The sequence below is a fragment of the Talaromyces marneffei genome, chromosome 1 (genome assembly GCF_009556855.1).
Source record: "Talaromyces marneffei chromosome 1, complete sequence".
NCBI lineage: Eukaryota > Fungi > Ascomycota > Eurotiomycetes > Eurotiales > Trichocomaceae > Talaromyces > Talaromyces marneffei.
In genome coordinates this window covers 2471025-2492156 of record NC_072348.1, presented here as the reverse complement: position 1 = coordinate 2492156, position 21132 = coordinate 2471025, and the positions used below count along the sequence as shown (strand labels likewise).

Below are 21132 nucleotides of genomic sequence, written 5' to 3'. Positions count from 1 at the left end.
TCAACCTCCAACTCTCTCACGACAATCTGATATCACATCGCACTTCAACGACCCTCATCTTCCGGTAGAATAATCAAAATGGCAGACAAGCTCCGTACCCTCCAAAACCTCGAGGCCCTCCAAACCCGCTACGTCGGTACCGGGCACGCCGACACAACCAAGTACGAATGGACCTCCAATATTGTCCGCGACAGCTACGCTTCGTACATTGGTCATCCGCCTCTTCTGGAGTATCTGGCGATTGGAATGGGTGAACCCAAGGAGAAAGTGCGCACGATGATGATTGAGAAGATGATTCGGGGGGGCTGGGAATCCGCCGGAGGTATGATTTGTCCTTATCGTTTTATTAGAGATTGGTTGAGTGATCACTGTGCTGATTTTGTCTTGTGGTGTCTAGGTACAAGATTAAGTGGTTCTATAGCGCTACGATTCGAAAATACGACGATTTATGGACTCTCGATGACGATAAAGGGATGAGAACGATCACGGTCAAAGCTCAACAAGGCTGGTCGCGGGAACAAGCGCGCAAGCAACTAGCATGAATAATCAAGCCAGTTTTCTCTTCGCTGACTTCCTGTCTACTGGATACACCGGCTGAACCATCGAAGAACCGTCGTGGCTCCATCAGAAGACCTCGGGCTTGTGGGGAGGACAATGAAGATCAGAGCAATAAGTGTTGCATACCAGAAGCTAAACTCTTCCAAAAAACCTTCAGCTGTCATAGTATGTTTGCGATATCTTTGATGGCAAACCTATGAAGTCAGATTTCAATCAACGTCATATATCAGATGTCATTATTGTCGTCAAATATAGTACACAACATGCTCTATGCATGTTTAACTAACCAACCCTCAAATGTGCATAATCGTGTACTCTACATCAATGAACATGTACAAATGCCACCCAATGCATGAACCTGCGCCAATCTCAAGTATACAAGCCTTGCAAGCGGCTTCACTCCCCCCCATCCCCTGACGCATTCCCAACCTGACCATTCTTTTGCATCTGCCCAAGTAATGCCGTATTCTCCTTCTGTAACCTCCCCACAACATCGAGCCATTTGGCCCTCTCATCTCGTAGTTCACGCACTTCCTTGCGAAGTCTAGAAATCTCTTTTTTCAGACTGTCAACTTCAGACTTTGACCGCGTTTTTTCATCACGATGCGCAGCCTTGCGCTGATCTGCTTCCAGTTTCCGAATGAATTTGAGTTGCCGTGCTTCAATCTTATTGAGCCGTGAGACCAGTTTCGATTCTTTCCGTGAGAGGTTGTCGAGTCGTTTCTGGGTTTGCGCTGCTTCTTTAGCGGTAGTTGTGCTGCTCCCACTCTCTTCTTCATTTTTGGCGTCAGATTCGACACTGCGCATGCTTCCGCGAGTACTGTCGACGTCGCTTTTAATAGATTTACTCCCTGTTTGTCCAACAAGTTCTCGAATCTCGGATTGGATGGTCGCCAGTTTCACTTCGGTCTCTCGCTTCCGAGAGTTCAGTTTGGCGAGCTCTTTTTCTTTTTGCGATGGTTTGGATTTGGCTGCGTCACTTTGTGGTGTTGATACCAGTGCAGCTTCGGAGCTCACTCCACTCGCTAACTGAGGTGAGATATTTGTACTCGAGCTTTCACCAATGTAGATCGGAGGTCTCCAATCCCTGCTTACAGCGGGAGACATATGGGATCCAGCACTAGCAAAGTTGTCGTCGCTAGCCATGGAGGAAGTATCATCGTCGGCTTCTTCAGTATCGTTGCCTTCCTCCCCTGGTTCATCGCTCAGTTCACCTTCACTTCGTCCGGCTTTAGCATCTTTCATAGCAACAGTCCGACTATTTTTCTCTTCTCCAGGGGACGGGCTCAAACTGCCAGGTATGTAGTTGAGCACTGCCTTTGGGACAAATTTTTGTATCATTTTAGCAACACTAGATAGAAAGCTACCATCTTTCCGTTGCTCTCCATCAGGCCTATCAGAGATCTCATTTTGCGCCAATGATTGATCCAATTGCTCAATGCCCTTACCTCCCGTTCCTACGGCATCAGGTTCTTGATCCGCAACGACTGTCACGTCTTTAGCTGACGGTCGCCCTTTATCGGCTCCGTCAACACTAACTCGTTGTTCCTTCTCCACGCTCTCGGTCACTTCGGCGATATCAGCACTGTCCTCACCTTCCCCAAGCAAATCCGGCTCTGAAGCCCAGTTCAAGAATTTCACTGCATCACCGGTAATACTCTTTGGAGTTCCGCGCTCAACCATCCATCTAGGTACGCTGCCACCAGGGTCACTTCGAGTAATCATGATCCATTCCACTGGATTGGGATCATCAACCTCATTGCCAGATTCTCCGTCCGCGTCAACAGGCACAGGCGGTTCAGTTTTCCCTCTTGAGCTTCCATTTGATTTGGTACTTCTGCTATCTATTGCGCTGTTGGGGTCCCGCCCATGGGTGTTTGCACGACGAGTGCTGGCTGATCGTTTCGCATGCGTCCCTTTTGCTGTGGTTTTCTCTATTGGTAGCTCTCTGATCAATTCGACAGACTCGTATTGACCGCGGATATAACCATCCCGCTCCGGAGCGTCTGGATGTTGGCAAGGCTTGGAGACAATCATATAAGCGGGTGGTAAAGGGAGGTCACCATCCGCGCCATCACCCAACATTGCATCGGAGGTAATCATCAAAGTGACAAAATCACGCGGAGTAGTCGGTCCAGGAAACTGAGCCGACAATTCGTAAACCTCTACTTTACCCAGTACCTTTTCTGTTTCTGGGTCCCGAATGTCAATATCTTCTAACCTCCTGTCCCCGCCTATGCCCCGTATACTCGTTGTTGGTATCCGACCTTGTTTGAGCTCCTCCTGACGAGCCCGTAGAGTCTCGTCCATTTCAACCTGCATCTTCGACTTCCATCTACTAAATGGCAGACCCTTGTGAACACTCCGACGAGCAAACCATGCACCCTTGCCATCTTTTCCCGACAATTTATAGATTGGAATATTCAACGGATTCTCCTTTGCATTATTCATCTTGATGGGTTTGCCCCATTCTTTCCGTAGTGAATCGAGATGTGATTGGGAGAAGGGTTCATAACTTAATGATGAGCTCGACGTGTTTTGCTCTGGGACTGTTTCGGTGATGAGTCGTGCTTTGGTGAGGATTTCGCGGGTGTATTGGTGCAGGTCACTTGTCGAGGATGAAGAAGACGTGGGGACTTCTTCCCAGGCTACGGGTTTCAGGTATGAGAGGGCTTCGTGAAGCTCTGCCATTTTCAGTCTCTCAGTCTCATTGGTCTGTCTCGTATGTTGTCAATAAGAACCAAAATAAACGAAGCCTGAGGTACTCACCCTATCGGCTTATTACCTCATTCATCACCCCAGTTAAACAGACAAGGATTGACAACAAGACAGAAAATCAGAACAAATAAAACACTATAGACAGCAATAAAATAGCCAATCGTGGCATAAGTCTATGGAGTAAGTAAGTACTAAGTTAGGTGGGATGTTGTAGTCCGTCATTCAGATTCTCGTCCAGATCCAGGTTCCCCACGACGTCATCAATCAACAATCCGACGCGAACATCACTTTTTGCTCAGCACATACAACTTAGTTACACACAACCGTATGTCGCTCTGATGAGAGAAGAGATATTCACAGGCCGGAATTATCGACAGCGTATTACTTCATTGCATGTATTCACTTACTGCGCCTCAAGATATACTGTCTCGCTATCCGCTTGTTTCCGGCTCACCGTGCCTTCGGTGACGGTGTTGGAGCTGTGTTATACCAACTTACCATACAACTACGGCTGGTGTGTTCGAAACAGCTACCTACGAAGAGAAGAGCACAAGGGATTGTGTCCTACTATTCAGATTACATTTTTTTTGTCTGAATCAAGTAGATACAGTATTCCACGATCAAAGCACACAGAAGAAAACCCCGCCTCTGCAGCCAAAAGACCATTAATCAGATGAAAATAATTCACTGAAAAAAGAAGCAAGAAAAAAAATTGGAGGAGTGAGTGATCCAAATTTGATAAAAAAAAAAAAAAGAAAAAGCTCAAGTTATATATATTTATCCAGCATCCGTTTTTTGACTCGGTTCCTTGAACTCGAGGTCGGTCTCCAATAACCAGCACCGGAGACAGTGATAGGAGGATGTCCCTATCACAAAGGGTAATGGTCTTTCTCGAGGAGGAAGGATAAACATGGCTGATGAATTCATCTAGAAGGCCAATCCAGGCGTCCCAGTCACGGACTGTGAAACCTCAATCGAGCTTCTTTGGCCATGTCCATTCTTTCCTCCCCCGGCAGAGACAATAATTGCGGCTGGGTTGTCATAACCAGATGAACCAACCCCAGAAAACCGCGCTGTCGCAGAATCCGCCCATTTCACCATATCTTTTTAATAAAAAAGATTCTGCCAGTCCGCATACACAGTATGCTGGAATGAAATGGTTGGTCTCGGGGCGAAGATGGGCGGAGGATAGAGATGACTCAGCCTGTGTGATACTGGTAGCTGCAATGGTCCAAGCCAACTGTAGAGGTACCAGCACACAACACGCACTGTGTTCAACTTCCTCATCCATCCCTTCGTCGCCCTTGCCGTGCGAAAACATGAAGTGCGGACAGTAGAAACAAAAGACATAAACATGCAGTCGTATCCAGCCGCGAGGCTAACAAGGTCTTTCATGAACATGAATAATCAATCCCTCACCACAATCTCCTCCTGGGGAATGTATAGGGTTGGCAATGTAAAAACAATTGGTATATCTCAGATAGCCCCGCCGGTTCTTATGCAATGAAGAAATGAAAGGACAAAACAGAACAAACGCTTGCTGAAAATCTCACAAAAAAAATTAATAACCAAAAACATGCAAAACATCGAGACGTTGATGCAACAAAATATAAAACAAAGAGGGAGTATCACCGCTGGTGGTTGGTATCGTATCAAACGCTAACGCCTTCATTATGCCTGCTGAATGCTGATGCCTGCACGAAACATTGTTTTCTGGTGTTGGTCGGGGGAGGCTCCGCAGTTTGGACTTGGTGTCATACTGAGCTCTGTAGTCGGCGCTTACATAGTTGTGCCATAAGACAACGCCGGGAATTCTTGATATCGTTCCGTGTAGCCACCGAAGCCACCACCAAAACCACTCATGGATGCCGCTGTGCTGCATGGTTGGATCAACATGCTAGGAAGAGGTAGCGCGGCAAGAGCAGCCATAGTGACGGGAGCACTATAATACTGAACCGCGTCGTATGGAGCTGTGGTGTATGGCTGGCTGAAGGAAGGTGCCGGGGACGGAAGTTGAGCTTCAGCCATGGACATTGACATGGTCGTCCACATGTTTGGGGCGCCATCGCATGAGGACACGGGGCTAGGACTCGAGGGGACTACCTTCCAAGCTTCTACCGGCATGACAGGTTGTTCGACGGGACTAGACCACCAATCCTCCGAGATAGTAGAACTGGGAAGCAGAGGTGGTCGGACCACATCAGGGACTCTTGGAGGCGGAGGTGGAAGTAAAGGGACGAAAAGGTTGAGGATGGCAGTCTTTGCATCTTCGCTTCGGCCGCCTAGCAGCTCGCCTGCGCCATCCTCTTCCATTCCTTCCAGAGCCTGAACCTTGGTGCGGTAGATGAACTTGTTGACGGACTGCACGAATTCTTCTTGCAGTTTCTTGAGCTGGGTTTCCTTCTCGGGCCAGTCCCAGGTGCTTGCGGCCGTGTCCACGGAGAAGATGTCCTTGTGGAAGTCGACCAAGGACTCGATTGTTTCGGGAGTCAACTTGAAAGCTACCTCGTTTTGCGACACCATGTCCACATGTACCACATAAGCCTCGATATGGATCATCTGATAATTGAACATGGCATCGACCAACGGGTTCTCGTCCTTGGGGAGTTCGGAGTCAGGGGCCTTGGGGAACATGAGAGAGCAGAGAGTCCAGATGGCATTTGGCGAGGAGAGAGTTTCTGTCAGGCATCGCGTGTGTTGAGTTGGATTATTCAATGGTCTCTTGACACGGTTGACCCTTTTGAGGGTCAGTGTGAGCCATTGTTCAACCTTGCGACCCAACACAACATTCGGATTACCACGGGGGGCAAACGCTGCCGCAGAAGCGGGCAACAGAGCTGTAAGCATTATTATGAAATGAGGGAAATAACCTCAATAAATAGACGTCTGATGTGACGTTGATACAACCTCTTGTAATATATTTGTTGAAACGAAATTATAAAAGCGACATCCGCCCACTCCAGGTGTTCGGGATGATAAATTGACACACGACGATAGTTCGTTCTTACGGACCGTTATTCGAAATGGTATCGCACAGACTGTCCGATATAGCAGCGTTGGGTTGAGTTTATTTTAGTTGATCGTAGAGTTAGCCGAAATAGGGAACTTTGTTTGGTTTCGTGGTGTGGGCGAAAGCGCGTTTAGTTATTAAGAAAGTCAAGTCATATAGTTGGACAATAAAAAGAAAAGAGAGGACGTCAAAAGCACAATAGTGAATAAAAAAGAAAATAGTTAGTGAGAAAGGAAGGTTAAGAAGTATAAATGTGGATGGAGGAGCGAGGAAGAAATAGGAAGAGGGAAGAGGAAAGAGTTTTTGGGTTTAAGGACGAATGACCCGAAGAGGTAAGAGGGATCAGATATGCTCGGGCGTAGTATGAGTGGGAGTATTATTTCAGTATTTTACTACTACGTACGTGCTAGCCAAGAATCTTACGATGTCGACGAAGCGGAGGGGGCAAAATCTGCACAAGTTAGTTAGTGCCTGTAACGGTGTATGTACATACATAGTATGCTATGTTACCTGACTCCCGTCATGAACGTATGACTACAGAGTATGTCGCATAGACTAAAGGACAGACCGAGCTGCCTAGTGGGGGGGACCGCGATCTCCTGCAGTTGCATCTGGATGTTTTCTCGGTAGTTACTACAGAGTATGTACGGAGGATGACAGAGTATGATCGTAGCGTAAAGTAAAAATAACTTACTCGCCTACGGAGTAAACTATATGCAAGTCAATCTTTAGTGGTGGCACTCGCTCGTATCCGTAATTTCATGTCATGTCAGTACGCCCGTTTCATTCCAGTATTGTACCATGCCGTACTACGTACAGATACTTCGCACAGTTTTCCTCCTGCATCCACATCGACAACGAACCCACAAAAAATCTTCTGAGACATAATTCATTAACACTTAATGCGTCAACTTGGCATGCAGGCGGCTGCTGAAGAAATCAACGTCAAGCTGCAGTCTCAAATGCTGCTGGCGCAATACATCCGTGTTGGTGGGCGCGTATACAAGCAACGACACTCGTTGAGATCCCGAGTTTGAAACAATTAGCACTCTGAGGAAGTAAATCATGGAGCCTTGATGCTGCACACCTTGGTCCTGAAGAATTTTAAAATCATCGAAATCTCCGGATCTAGAAATAGATTTCTTATTGATCTTCAAACATGGTCCCTTAATCCTGGATAGTGACGCATTCGATCATGTAGACGTCCTTCCCGATTAGGACTGTGTGATACAGCACAGTCCTCATATGAGGCCCGGTTAACAGTCTACCATCAACAGAGTAGTAGCTTCACGGTATTGCATAACAGCAGAATCTGCGTACTTCAGCACTGCCACAACCTCTCGATCTCGGAAACTGGGAAGAATCTCGAAAATCTCGGTGTAATGCAGGTTACTATTGTTTCCATTAGTACCGAACAGGAAATCTTCAGACTTGATATAGATTATGCAAATCACAAAATTTGTTCACATCAATCATATTCTACAATGAATGATGATCAGCACATAACACATCTATCAGCTCAGAAAAAGCATGTAGAGAACTCCTTGCTTCTAGAAATCACGACATGCATGTGCTCTTTCTCCCACGAGGCGAGTCACGAGGTCGGGTACCGTCTGTAAATTACCAACAATTATATCACAGAGATGTTGGGCTCATATCATAGGATGTAGGTAGGACCCGTGACCGATATAACTTACCACCTAACTGGATCTACATATGTACTTACTACATATTACAGTCCTGAGGAAGCTGAAAATGCTGATGTCCTGCCAATGAAGCGAAATTCGGCGATGTCCTATCTATGTCTGCTTTCAGATCATCAAGACATTCATGTCAAGTCAATTGTTCATGAATGGAACAAGAATACAGTGTATGTAAATTAAATACTGTATCACGTTTCTTTTTATTTTCCCGGAGCGGCCCGTAAATCCTGTATTTTATCCAGGTAATTTTGCAACCACGGATCGTTGCCGCCTGGTTCCCCGATCGAACCATGGATGACTCTGAGTCTATATACTATGGGTGAGTAAATAAATACTCATTTTTGAGCAAGGATTATCGTCTCAGATTTTGAGCCTGCGAGGCTTGGAGGGAGACTACATCTAACATTTGAGCAAAGGGACCCATGGCAATATCGAGGTCAGATCGATTGTTTAGTTATGTATTGACTAGGCCAAACCTTGTACTCAGCCCTGACTTTGGTAAGATTTGTACGTATCTTTTGTACGGAGTAATGCGGCCACGAACAGTAACCTTTGCGGAACAAAGAAGCCAACAGAAGAAAAAGGGAGAGACCTAGAATCTGACTCTAACATCAGGCAGGTGCGTATCAAGTAATAAGGAGAACAGAACCCCGTGTCGAAGTCCTTTCTTTTCAGTCTTCCTTACGTAGTACGTACTCAGTACAAAAAGTAAGAAGAAAGACGAACGTGGGGCAAAACATTTCAAGAATCGGATTGGTCGGTACCCACAGGGCACATTCGAGCTGAGATCCCCGCTGCGATCTGCAATTGGGCGGCGCTCGGAGTGTCCGTCAGCGATAGACTCGGCCTAACCGACGCCACCAGCGCTACGATTCCCTGCTTCGGGAATACCATTGGTTCGGGCAAACTACGCGGCCGTGCTTCTGGCTGTTATTCTTAGGACTCTCAGGGCTCTTTTTGACCGTTTTTGTACTCTGGTTGACCCCGGTGATTTCCCTAGTACGATTTTTCTTGCAGGGGTTAGGTGCCAATAGATTCTGCCATGTAATTTTTGCTTACTAAGCTAATATTTTGTATGGCCACCTTCGGCCAATATTACAGCTTGACATCTAGCCTGCATAGAATCAATCAAATCCTTGAGAAATTGCTCCGGTAAGGCATCCCAAGAAGCGCGTACAACCTCACGTAATCGATCATAAGAAAGCTGCTCATCATTAGGATATTGTTCCTGGATCCAATCCTTCATCCAATTCCATACCGCTTCAATTGGATTAAGATCAGGGGAGAAAGCCGGCCAGTAAATTGGATAGATATTCCGCTCTTGAAGCTCCTTTTTGGTCTCTTTACTCGCATGCCCCGGAGCTCCATCCTGCATAAGTTGGAGATATATTGATTGTTGTCGATTTAAACGAATATATCCATCAATAATGGGTACGGTCCTTTCGCAATAGCTCTCAGAGCCAATTGAGCCCCATTCCTTTTCCCAAAATAGACATGGGCCCTTGATATCTCCATGAAATGAAGCCCAAAACATCCATCCACGTTTCCGGGCTACGGATGTACGTAAGCACGTATCATCTAGCTCTTCACCAGCTTTTCTAGTGACCCAGATTCTTTTATGGAAGCCTGAGGTAACCCACGTCTCATCAGTCCAAAGGATTCGATTCCATTGCTCAATTGTCCAATTAACATGCTCAAGAGCCCATGCTAAACGTACACGTTTATGCTCATCTGATAGAGGAGGCTTTCGTAGGGCTTTGCAACGCGTATATCCTCTCTTTTTAAGTGCTCGAGCCAATGCGGTAGCTCCAATAGGAAGATCAAGCTCACGTATTACCTTATAATAAGGCATACGGCGCGTACGTTTTGAAGAGCTTATCCAATCAATAACCCGGTCAACATCTTCTTCCGAGAGCTTTGGAGTCCTGCCTCGAGCCTTTTTAGGTGTAGCTTGTTGGCTTTGACACGTATATTGAACTTGGTCATGAGTAATATGAAGCTGTGAAGCGATTTGTAGATAGGTAAAACCAGCTTCTCGTAGTGTTAATATGCGAATACGGTCATCCCTATTAAGACGTGTAGAATAGGGCTTCGATTCTCCTCCAGAAGCAGCTTCTCGGGCACCTTCTGGGGCAGCTTCTGGGGCTGTAGTAGGCTCTGGGGTGGTAGGCATATTATTGATTGATTATTTACTCTGTAAATCGCGTCCCGGAGCGCGTACGGATAGGATACTAAAGGTTTAGTAATAAATAAATTAGGCAGGCGGTAAGCCATATTATCCTGACCGCCTAAAGGATCCCAACCCTTGTAAGGCCCACCGTACTAGGGAAATCACCGGGGTCAACCGTAGTATGTTTGCATGGCTGGAGGCAGCCAATACGGAGGACGATACGCCGGTATAATATTTACCCTGGTCCATAGTGAGTGCCATAAAGAGAAAGATACATACTTACGGTGCGTAGCGTAGACCTGTCAGTTTTTGAGATATCGGGACGGAAAATTCTTGTCGTATATGCCGTTGCCTGGAAAATCGTTGTTCCCGTGTGTATGTTGAACTACATAGTACATCCTAACTATAGACTTGAATTGTAGGCTCACTACGGAGTTACAGACTGTCAACACTAGTATAACAGCACGCCATGGTCATATATTGACGTCAGAGGCAAGACTTAGTATGCCACGTAGCATTAAGACACTTACAAGACTTTCGAGATGCTTAAAATTCTTCAGGTGTAGCATTTGCCAGTTGTCAAACATACGTGGTGGTGGATACTACGCCTCAGCGTGGCGGTGTCTGAAGGAATGAATTGGCAAGCCCTAACTAGCCCTAACTAGTAACTATCGCTTCAAATTTTCCTGCCTGTCATGACATACTCTTGAAACGTAAGGTAAGTACAAAGAACAAAACATTATCAATACGTTTTTAAGAATTGAATACAAAGCTATTCTAAATTGTATTTTTCTTGTTGCATGATTGTCGATGCCACAATCAGGATTTGATAGTACCGGTGAATCTCTAATGCGTCTACCCCACGGCCGAATTCCGATAAGAATCCACGAACCTTGGAGGTCGTGGCCACAACGTTTTCTTGAAACATGGCGAGATCAAATATCAGACAAGCCACATGACTCACCGAGACCTGACTCATATCATGTGCCGTGGATCTACGCAATAAAAACAGGTCCTTGAACTTCCTTCGGACAATCAGCAAGACAAGCGGTCTGCAAGATCCCACAGAAAAAAAAAACCGGCTAGAGACGGAATTGTGCTTTGCCCAATAACAGCCCTCGGAGGTTCGCGATGTCAGTCAGTAGTTTCCGCGTCTTAGGATAAAAGCGTAAAGTGAGTCAGTCATTCGTACAGGTTTTGGATAAATTCAATCGACCATCTGGCCGGTATAGAACATGTATCATTTAACGCGCACCGCGTGCAAGAACACGCATACGATTTGACAGAGACGCGTGAGAATTGCGATATCAGGTGGTAGGCGCATTGTGCAGCTATTTTTTGCGTGTGTCAAGTAATCAGAGGCTTGCAGATCATGTTTCGAAACACTCTACGAATTCTCTTAACCTTTGTATGACTCTTATCGATAAGCCCTTCCGATTCGTGGGGTCGATCACTATCACTGAAACACGCCTTGTTTGTTGATCATCGATACAGCTCTGTACTGCACTAAATCAACATCGAATCGTCCAGAATAATGACTCATTGTCGGCTGTTTCGCATCCAGACCACTTACTACTATGAGTAGACTTGCGTGATCCATAACCAGAAAACAGCAAAAATCACGGCTATTCCCGCTAACATCCGGCACCCTTCTCATCCAATATAATAACGGAAGAGCCAAATTGTCACGCCGTTTTTAATTCACTAGATTGCAAGGTGCGAACAAATCAGAAGATACATGTCTATATTCATGACTATTACTGGTTTGTTATTAGTGCGGGTTATCCTTTGGTATTATGACTTTGTTGATGGATCCCCAGGTTTGCTTGATTATATGCCTACTTGGCTGGTTTCACAGCAGGATTGTCGCATCAGTGTACGGATTACGGACTCGGATGCAGAGTAGGAAACAGTAATATGGAACAATGAAATCACATCATGAATCGACGGTCACAAGATTGGTCATCTCGAGAGCAAGGCCTCAAAACGGCCGAGTCAGTAGATTAGAGGACACTCAATCTTCCTGGTTTTCCCTTCTGAGTCATTCCGCAAAGGAATCTGGTGCCTTTTGTCCTGCACAAGCTCCAAGTGACGTTTGGTTTGATGTATTCCATGATAGAAGTCAGATAGGGGTTGGCAGAAAGGTTTTGTGGAGTCTTTACATTAAGATATGAGGGTTTAAGTTGCAGACGCTGTTTTATGCCACATTCGTGTCTGCAAGATGATAAGCCATAAAAGGTAACTTATTATGACCGGTCTATTAAGTAAGCGTATTTCCTAGTTTTGTGCTTATTGTAGGAACCATTGTTCCTTCCAGGAGAAACGTGGAAGCCTGGAGGATGATTTCCGAGCCTGCCATTAGGCCTACCAATGTCACATGCCCAAAGTACCATGGGAAAATAACAGAACAACGACGTACTGCCAGTTTGAGAATTAGGGCACTCAATTTAGTACCCAGTGTTGCTATGGATAACATCTCTATATCCCTGGGAAGCTACCGGATGAACCAAAGCACATACTCCATAGTAGATACTAGTGATGCTGTGCTTCATCCTTGGTGGTCCTTAGAGCCTGACAACTTTTTAGGATGCAGCCATTATAACAAGTGCAGTATCAAAAATTACCGATGAATTTCATTCCATCGCAGATGTCTGATCGTCTGGATCTGCATTGTGAGTTGGACATCACTCTTATTGTTCGAGCCTGATGTGGGAGAGCGACAACTCACGAATGTAACAGCCAACTGGCATCTAACATGTCCCAACTTCTTTAATGAAGAGTATTTCATTACTTTCCCGTGAAATGAACGTTCTTGATGCACCTGATCATCTTCGAAGCCGGCGCCCTCCTGTCTGGGCCAGCACCTTGTCCGCTGTTTTCATTGCTGGATGTGCTATTATAATCAGTCAGAGCTGTATGCTGTCCGTCTTCAATTTCATTTCCTATGACTACAGATTCTAATAGTAAATAGAATTATTGCAATAACTCGACCTTTGGACAAGCGACCAATCTACATTGGTGTTATCAGCTCGAGCGAGGTTTCGCAATACAACAGTTTGGTTGGTCATCATGACATTCCCTCCGGAATTCAGGATCGCATTGTCACTGGGCGTGGCACAGTTTTTGTTCCTCAACGGCCTGCGTGCAAGCATTACCCGTATCACGCCAGAATTGAATCCCGAGTCCATCATTAATGCTAGCGCAACGAGTTTGGCTGGCTCAGGACTAGAAAGGTACGCCAGTCAAATTGCTGAAGAGGATACTCAGACGCCGAAGGTCACATACTTGAGTTTGGTAATGCTCGTTCTAGTAGTTGTCACTTGGTGTTTCATGGAGGTACGGTCTGTGAAGTGATACAGCCGTGTTGCAGACTAGGTGGAGGATAGAAATAGTGCTCTTTATAACCAACTTCAACTAATTTTTTCTTAAGAAACAGCTACCCTCGCCTCTTTCAGGGAGCGGATGAGAATAGGATGCCAACTATAGTTGCACAGTCAGGAAATATACTACATGGCAAAGGGAAGTAGTTAACTTACATATCAAAAGAGGATAGTTACATAGTTAGTTAGCGCGAATCTCCTAATTAGTCAGCAACTCCAACCCCAGAACATGACTCACTTACATCTCAATTACTTTTCTCAAAGACCATCTCATAGATTGGATGCAAAGAAACCTTTTATGCTTTGAATGAAGAAGAAGATACAATGGGCAAATTCTACGAAACAATTCCGCCAACCCTCTACACCTGGATCCTAACCCAAAAGATCTTCTGGGTGGCCACCGCACCGTTATCAGGAACCGGTCATGTCAACGTCTCTCCCAAGGGCGGCCCTTACTTCGGCCTTCTCGACAACAGGACCTTTTGGTATCTAGACATGACCGGTTCCGGCAGCGAGACAATCAGTCACATCTACGAGCCGGGCAATGGTCGTGTCACGATCATGTTCAATGCCTTTGAAGGTCCCCCACGCATCGTGAGACTGTGGGGGAAAGGCAGGGTATTAGAAAACGGTGGCAAAGAATTTGCAGACTTTGTGGAGCGGAATCATGTTCAGCTTGTGACAGGAACGAGGTCAATTATTGTGGTGGACGTGCATCAGGCTGGGTCATCGTGTGGGTTTTCGGTGCCGTTTTATGAGTTCAAGGAGTTTCGGGAGACGTTACTTGAGTATAATGGTAGAAAGGAGAAGAAGTATAAGGAGGGAAATGAGGGGGAGAGTTTTCCAAGGTGTGTTTGTCTCTATTCTCGATCATGGGGATGTACTTCCTCACTAACGACCATCGCTATGGAAACAGGTACTGGGCATCGAATAATACATGGTCCATGGATAACCTTCCTGGAATGAAGACCGCACTGGTAGTCAGTTCAGAGGAGAAAATTGTTCCGACGACCAAAATGGTCGGCCCACTGGCACCGAAAAATCTAGGCATACCGAGCCGAGGCCTCTTACTAAATCAACGGCCAGCTGCTAGTTTGCAGCCTTCTTTGCTGTTACTTGTTGCTTTGTTGAGTTTTATAATGGGGGTTTGTGCTACGTTGTTTGTTGGTAGTGAGAATGTTATGGATCGTTTTGCTACCTATCTTTAAGGTTGTCAATTCAAAGTTAAAGATTGATAATGATATGACGATGAAGCATATGCTTGTTAAGTTGAATCATATCTCGATAGGCTTGCAGGCTCACTCTGGACTTCGAGGAACATGGAACTGTCATATTTTCTTCGTTTAGACTTGATATGTAACGATGAACAGTCTTCTATTAGTTCTCATTCGGTACAACATAGAGACTTTAGCAGACTCGGATAATCGGGTTGCATCTAATAAGCTTTCTGAGATGCGTAGTCCTAAATTTGCGAATACCGGCCTTGATCGTAGCTTACACTTGCCCAAAAGAGAATAGACGAGTTAGAAGCTTGCCTTGAGTATAGTATTCACTATCCACGATTTCGCAGTGCAGTCCATCCCAAGAATCCGGTAACGGAATGCTTGTTCCTTCCGTTTATGCTCATTCCAACCACATGCATGCTGCCAAGTCAATACGTGATGTAGACGGAAACCATCATCTACGAATTGAATTTGTAGGCTGGGAGAATAAGAATTGAAGCCGACTTGGCAGGTTTCTCTCCATACCGGTATAGCCGATGCCGGGGTACGGTACCGTGCCCGGACAGAGTCCCGCAAACTTTTTTTTAAAAAATCGGGTTTGCGCCGAGAAATTCTGTTTCCGGTCCAATAATCCAATTCTCTTCACACAATCATTCTCTCTTTTATGCCCTTTTGTGGCTCTATATGTTGCTGGAGTAATTTCTAAAGACACGAATCGATTTCTTTGCATTCAGTTGTATATATACGGCGTAGTCTTTGCTCTCACATCCCCAAAACGTGATACATATTCCTTGAAGACTCGATCGAGTCATTCGGCACACCTACCCGGGTCGGCCCAGGGCCAGGTACCTGAGACGAGGTCTCAGGCACCACTCATTTTAGCGCTTTCTACCAATCAACAGAAACATTTCTCCAAGATAGAAATTAAATGCGGAGAACAGTTGGGGGTACCACCAGCGTTTCCTCCAATTCCTGGCCTGGAACCCCCACGGGTCCCCGTCTTTCTCTTGGGTTCGCCTACCACTACCATACGCAGAAAGCCCTATGTACACACCTACGTAGCAATGGTTAAGCTTAGGAACGAGAAAAACTTGTCTTGCAGTGGATTTCAATTCCTAACAAAATCGCGTCTTCAGTCTATGGGGTACATAGTCCGGAGTGCCTGGTGACCGCGGATACAATCTTTCCCGGCGACGTAGTTACCGAGGAGGGAACCGGGAGTATGGATTCTGTTCAAGTAAAATTTCAATAGATTCCTAGATGTTTATATAGACATGTCCTCCCTAGACGATTTAACGCTGGCTGATTGTTTCTTGACTCTTCTCCCCAGTGTTCTGAAATTCGTGTAAGGGCTGGCCACACATACCATTGAGCCTCTTACTTCTAATCCTTTGAATTCGAGGTCCTACTCACCATCTCACATCGACCTCGAAAAAGTCAGGATGGCGCCTTACCTGGGCCTCCGGGGCATGCCCCTAGTGATTGCCATCACCGCCGCTTGTTCTACCGGTTTCTTGCTCTTCGGTTCGTTCAGCCCTAAAACCTAGCACCTCGAAACATCGTTGACTCGTTTGAATAGGATACGACAATGGAGTCTTCTCCGGCCTCACAACAGATGAATTCTTTCTCACAATCATGGGTAGCCCCAACTCCACCTTGCTCGGTTTCATCGTTGCCGTCTACGAACTCGGCTGTCTCGTCGGTGCTCTGGCATCGTTCTTCTGGGGTGAAGCCCTAGGACGTCGCTGGCTCACGGTTTCTGGCGCCGTGTGGCTTATCATCGGTACTGTGATTCAATGCACTTCCTACGGTCGAGCGTAAATGATCGTGGGCCGTGTCGTGACTGGTTTCGGTATGGGATGTATCACTTCTGCAGTCCCAATTTGGCAATGTGAAACTACACCTGCGCATTTGCGTGGAAGGACGATGGCAATTGAATTGTCTTGTTTGATTGTCGGTATTGTAGTGGCTTACTGGGTCGACTACGGCTGTAGTTCGTACACGAATGGTTTCCAGTGGAGGTTCCCTATCGCATTCCAAATTGTGTTTGCCATCATGTTGATTGTTATGTGCTTCTTGTTGCCCGGTAAGATTGATGACATATCTGTTCTTGTATATGATATCGGCATACTGACACTTCCGTACAGAAAGTCCTAGATGGCTCGCAAGCCACGGCCGCGAGCAAGAAGCTCTTGAAGTCGTCTGCCTTCTCCGCGACGGTAACCCCGAGGACGAAAACATTCGCACTGAAATGGCCGAGATCAAAGATGCCATTGCTCTTGAAGAAGAGGCAGCCAGTGGCTGGATGGATTGTTTCCGTGACGGAGGTGTCATGGGCTGGCAGCGCGTTGCTATTGCATGTTCTGCACAGGCTCTGCAGGAGTTTACCGGTACCAACATCATTACTTACTATGCTCCATACGTGATGGTCAATAGTGTGGGCCTTGATGCACATCAATCCTTGTTGTTGTCTGGTGGTCTTCAGTTGTGGTTCCTTGTTGCGTCTATTCTTCCTTGGTACGTTCCATTCTCTCCTTTCCTCTTCTGTAACTAAGGGTTACAGTTGGGACTTAGCGGGCAATGACTGATTGTTATGATTAGGTTCTTCCTTGATAAGATTGGACGTCGTAAGCTCTTCTTCCTCGGCAGTGCAGGTATGGGTGCCTGCATGTTGATCTCCGGCCTGACTATCAGAGCTGGTACACATAACGCTGGTATTGGTGCCGTGGTAGTCCTCTATATGTTCCAGGTAAGCACCTCCATTGTCCAGTTTCTTTGATAGCAGCCAAAACTAATCGTATTCTCAGGCATTCTTTACCTGGGGCTGGATGTCCAACATGTGGGCCTACCCAAGTGAAATCCTTCCCATCCGTCTCCGACAAACTGGTTCAGCATTATCTGTGGTCTGGCAATGGCTAATCACCTTCCTCGTGGTCGAAATTACCCCAGTGGGCATCCAAAACATAGGCTGGAAACTCTACATTGTCTTCTGCATCCTCAATTGGGCCACTATTGTTGTGGTCTACTTCTTTTACCCTGAAACAGCGGGCAAGTCATTGGAGCAGATTGACTTCTTGTTTGCTAGTCAATCGAGTTTGAGGCAGGTGGTCAAGTTGAGTCAGAGGAAGGATTTGGATGAGATGGCTGTCATTCGTGAGACACAGGCCCAGGTACACCAGCAGAAGGCGGATACCAAGCAGGTCGAGGATACTGATGCTGGGGAGCCTTGAGTAAACGCTTCAATTGATGCATGAATGTACGGAGGCTTTTCCTTGTATGCGTTCTTGTTTAGAAGTCGTATATATATAAATAATGATGTCTAAATCTTGTCAACTAGTATCTAGGAAATTCTTCTCATAGGGATTTAGAGCACTCTGGTCTAACTTGTCTAATCAACGATAATGAGAAGCACCCCTTATCATGAATTCGAAACAGTACTAGATATCACTGATATGAAGAAGTCTTATGTTTTAAGTTGAATTGCACTGCATTTACAAATACCATTAATTTGTGACAAAAACGAAAAGCCTTGAAACCCTAGCGAGCTACTATCAAATCTATAATAGTATATCCATCTCAAAATACCTCTACGGTATTGATAGGTTATTCATAAGAAGAACAAAATGAAACGGCGAGCGGATTACCTATCTAGGTAACAGTTACCCAAATGAGTAGTTGTGTGCCGGGAACCAGAAGTGTTTATTTTTATCCAATAACTAATCTTCTTCCGGGCATAATTGTTATTTACCTAAAAATTGTGGTTCTTTAACTAGTTAAGTTAGATGATGCTTCGCTTTCAATTATTAGTAAATAAGCTTTCAATTATTAGTAAATGTTCTTCTCATGCACGCTACACCCCCAAGGCAAGTACCGAGAAAGTGGTACCGAGGTAATCCCATAATAATCAAAGCGCCATGTGGCTTGCATCATTGTAGTAATTTTAACATCTAGTATAATGATATAGTTTTATGTGAGGAAGAAAGAATCAAGATACATCTCACAAGTTGTTTTGACAATGAAGACTTGATGACAGGCGAACCCCGGATTTGCGTAGAGCTTCCCCAGTTTTCCCCGGACATACTCCGCACAAAGGAGCTTTTTCGAGTCTCGATGAAAAGACGTCAGAGGAAAATTTACTTGGCTTTAGCTGAGCGATGTCGGTGGCTACCTTTCCCAAGGACATGGACAGTAGTGAATGGATTGAGTGCATGTGCTCGATGGTGGTTGCTGGGCTAGGCTGGTCTGGGTTATCTCATCGCGAAAAAACAGGGAAATGTTTTAGAGAACAAGGCTTAGTATTCCGTGCTGTTGGATCAATTACCCTTGGTATGTTCCGAGCTAAGCTAGCTCTTCAAGCGTGAAATCTGACTCGTGAGGATCATGCTCTTTTCCTTTTGAGTTACCTCGGAAGAGAGGAATCTTTTGGTACGGATTACGACGTACATAGAGTGGTGTAAATGGCCCAAGTAATGCTGTACGCCATGTTATAGCGATCATCATCTCATACGAGTAATTATCTTGGATGCCGAAAATAAAGCATCCAAGTTACCACTTCCATGCTTTGTTCAAAAACGTTGCTTGTATCGGAGGACACGCTTGAATAGGACATAATCATCGTGTGGATAAAATGTAAATTTGAAATGAAAGTTTAAACAATTTCGTGAACTTTGTTTAAGTACGCGGTAGTTATGGGCGAACATACGAACAGTTGGGGCAGGATGAACCCCATGGGACAGAAAAAGTCAAAGTAATTAAATTGCCTTTTGAAATAGGGCGCCAAGATTGCGATGCTGGGTTCATCACTTCCCAGCTCTGAAATTGTTGTGACTTTGAATTCTGTCAGGTTCATTTTTCACTTCGAGGATCTACACCAACATGCAGGAAGTACCCAATTTCTGTCCTTCCGTCGGACATTAGTACAAGTTCTGGACAAGATCTTCACATAAATCTGTCTGTAGCCGTGTCAGATAAGATTGAGTTGGAAAGCTGCAAAGCAATCATGCTATGCATCTGTCGTACGACGTCCCACGATCTCATCTCCGTGAATTTATCATCGTCACGTATGAAATAGTTAATATATCATCGGACATTGATCTTGCCATGTTGATGTGTTATTCGTGAGAAGAGTCGCCGAGGAGAAACTAGGGTAAGTGCAAATCCTACCAAATCCGGTAACTATGCCGTGAGAACGGTCCCGTGCTCATCACTCAACACGTCCTCAAAAAGTCAATCCTCCTGTGAATCTCGACAGAGGACCGATGCACCCCTGTGTGGCGAGAATGTTCCGTGGACTTGATTGCGATGTTGCTCAAGCCTCATACCTATGTCCGATGCTCTCACTGTAGTAAAATTTCGCGTAACACGTCTGTAACTTAGTTAACTATCGCAGCGTAACGTTGCTCGGTTTGTCCGCTACAGGCCAAGGGCATGTCCAAGTCCTGAAGGCTAAATAAAGATTGCGGACTGGTTCTAGCATAGCTGCTGCACGCGCCCTCGAGACCCTACGGCTCAAGCTCGAGTTAATTTAAGCCGCCTCCACCAAGGTTGCATTGCGAGTTCACATGTTGTACCGAGAAGTTCAGCCTGTGCGACCAGTCCAGGAGGGCTCTAGAGGGGAAAGCCAGCGAAAATGCCGAAACAAGGAAAGGTCTCATAGCGATCAGCATTGTTTACCCCACTTGGGACGATTTTTTCAGTTGACTAGTCTGTTAGTCACTGCCCTAACAAGCACGACACCAGGTCTTTTTGAGGTTTTTCTTTCGGTGTACAAGTGTACGTACCTCCACTTAGTAAAGGAGAAATTTCCAGAATCGAAAAAGACATCATTGGACAAGCGTGAGCACAGATGCAGTCACGAGTACACGATTTACGGATCAACGCTTGAGGGATTTGTTGGCTGTAAGATGGAAAGATTATTCCCAGTCAAGATAATTGGCGAAAGGAGAATCATTAGTTCTGCTCGATGTAGAGAAGACAAGGAGGAACTGGAGTTCATACCGGGAAGGCGCCATCCGAGCGCCTTCCCCATGGAGATGAATGGGTCCTCCTCCTCCTCCTCCTCTTCTTCTTCTTCTTCACTGTAAAACATCGCGGACTCAACCCATACAAACCTTTCTCCGAAAGGACTACGAATCGCCCCGTTACCAGGGCCTACGCGCTACGATTCAATCCCAGCCCATGGAGCACACACGACTTATCCGGAGATTAAGACACTGCGAAGTAGTTCGAACTTACCTGTTATGTCCTCTTTCAACGCCCCCCGCAATTATCATCTCGGAAAAGAACCAGCTCTCTCCACTTTTTCTCGCGCTAATAACTTCAATCAACCTCATCTAGTTAGATTGGCACAGCTACCCCTGCCAGTCTGCCG

The 21132-nt window shown here is 45.8% G+C and overlaps 6 protein-coding genes across 6 annotated transcripts; 3 read left to right on the top strand and 3 right to left on the bottom strand.

Annotated features, from left to right (window-relative positions):
- Nucleotides 1-78: 78 nt before the first annotated feature.
- EYB26_000920 (uncharacterized protein) lies at nucleotides 79-477 on the top strand (the record flags this gene model as incomplete). Its single annotated transcript, XM_054260233.1, has 2 exons — nucleotides 79-322; nucleotides 398-477. The coding sequence occupies 2 exons, from the start codon at nucleotides 79-81 to the stop codon at nucleotides 475-477; spliced, it is 324 nt and encodes a 107-aa protein (XP_054116208.1).
- Nucleotides 478-954: 477 nt separating this feature from the next.
- On the bottom strand, nucleotides 955-3249 carry EYB26_000919 (uncharacterized protein; the record flags this gene model as incomplete). The annotated part of the gene is made up of 2 exons (XM_054260232.1): nucleotides 2196-2198; nucleotides 2254-3249. 2 exons carry the CDS (start codon nucleotides 3247-3249, stop codon nucleotides 2196-2198), a joined length of 999 nt encoding a protein of 332 aa, XP_054116207.1.
- Nucleotides 3250-5055: 1806 nt separating this feature from the next.
- Nucleotides 5056-6123, bottom strand: EYB26_000918 (uncharacterized protein; the record flags this gene model as incomplete). The annotated part of the gene is made up of 2 exons (XM_054260231.1): nucleotides 5559-5580; nucleotides 5639-6123. The coding sequence occupies 2 exons, from the start codon at nucleotides 6121-6123 to the stop codon at nucleotides 5559-5561; spliced, it is 507 nt and encodes a 168-aa protein (XP_054116206.1).
- Nucleotides 6124-9567: 3444 nt separating this feature from the next.
- EYB26_000917 (uncharacterized protein) lies at nucleotides 9568-10162 on the bottom strand (the record flags this gene model as incomplete). Its single annotated transcript, XM_054260230.1, has 2 exons — nucleotides 9568-9615; nucleotides 9707-10162. The coding sequence occupies 2 exons, from the start codon at nucleotides 10160-10162 to the stop codon at nucleotides 9568-9570; spliced, it is 504 nt and encodes a 167-aa protein (XP_054116205.1).
- A 2885-nt stretch (nucleotides 10163-13047) lies between these two features.
- On the top strand, nucleotides 13048-14747 carry EYB26_000916 (uncharacterized protein; the record flags this gene model as incomplete). Its single annotated transcript, XM_054260229.1, has 5 exons — nucleotides 13048-13073; nucleotides 13131-13218; nucleotides 13280-13453; nucleotides 13816-14387; nucleotides 14456-14747. The coding sequence occupies 5 exons, from the start codon at nucleotides 13048-13050 to the stop codon at nucleotides 14745-14747; spliced, it is 1152 nt and encodes a 383-aa protein (XP_054116204.1).
- A 1457-nt stretch (nucleotides 14748-16204) lies between these two features.
- EYB26_000915 (uncharacterized protein) lies at nucleotides 16205-17992 on the top strand (the record flags this gene model as incomplete). Its single annotated transcript, XM_054260228.1, has 6 exons — nucleotides 16205-16286; nucleotides 16342-16545; nucleotides 16729-16848; nucleotides 16910-17279; nucleotides 17364-17511; nucleotides 17570-17992. The coding sequence occupies 6 exons, from the start codon at nucleotides 16205-16207 to the stop codon at nucleotides 17990-17992; spliced, it is 1347 nt and encodes a 448-aa protein (XP_054116203.1).
- Nucleotides 17993-21132: the final 3140 nt, after the last annotated feature.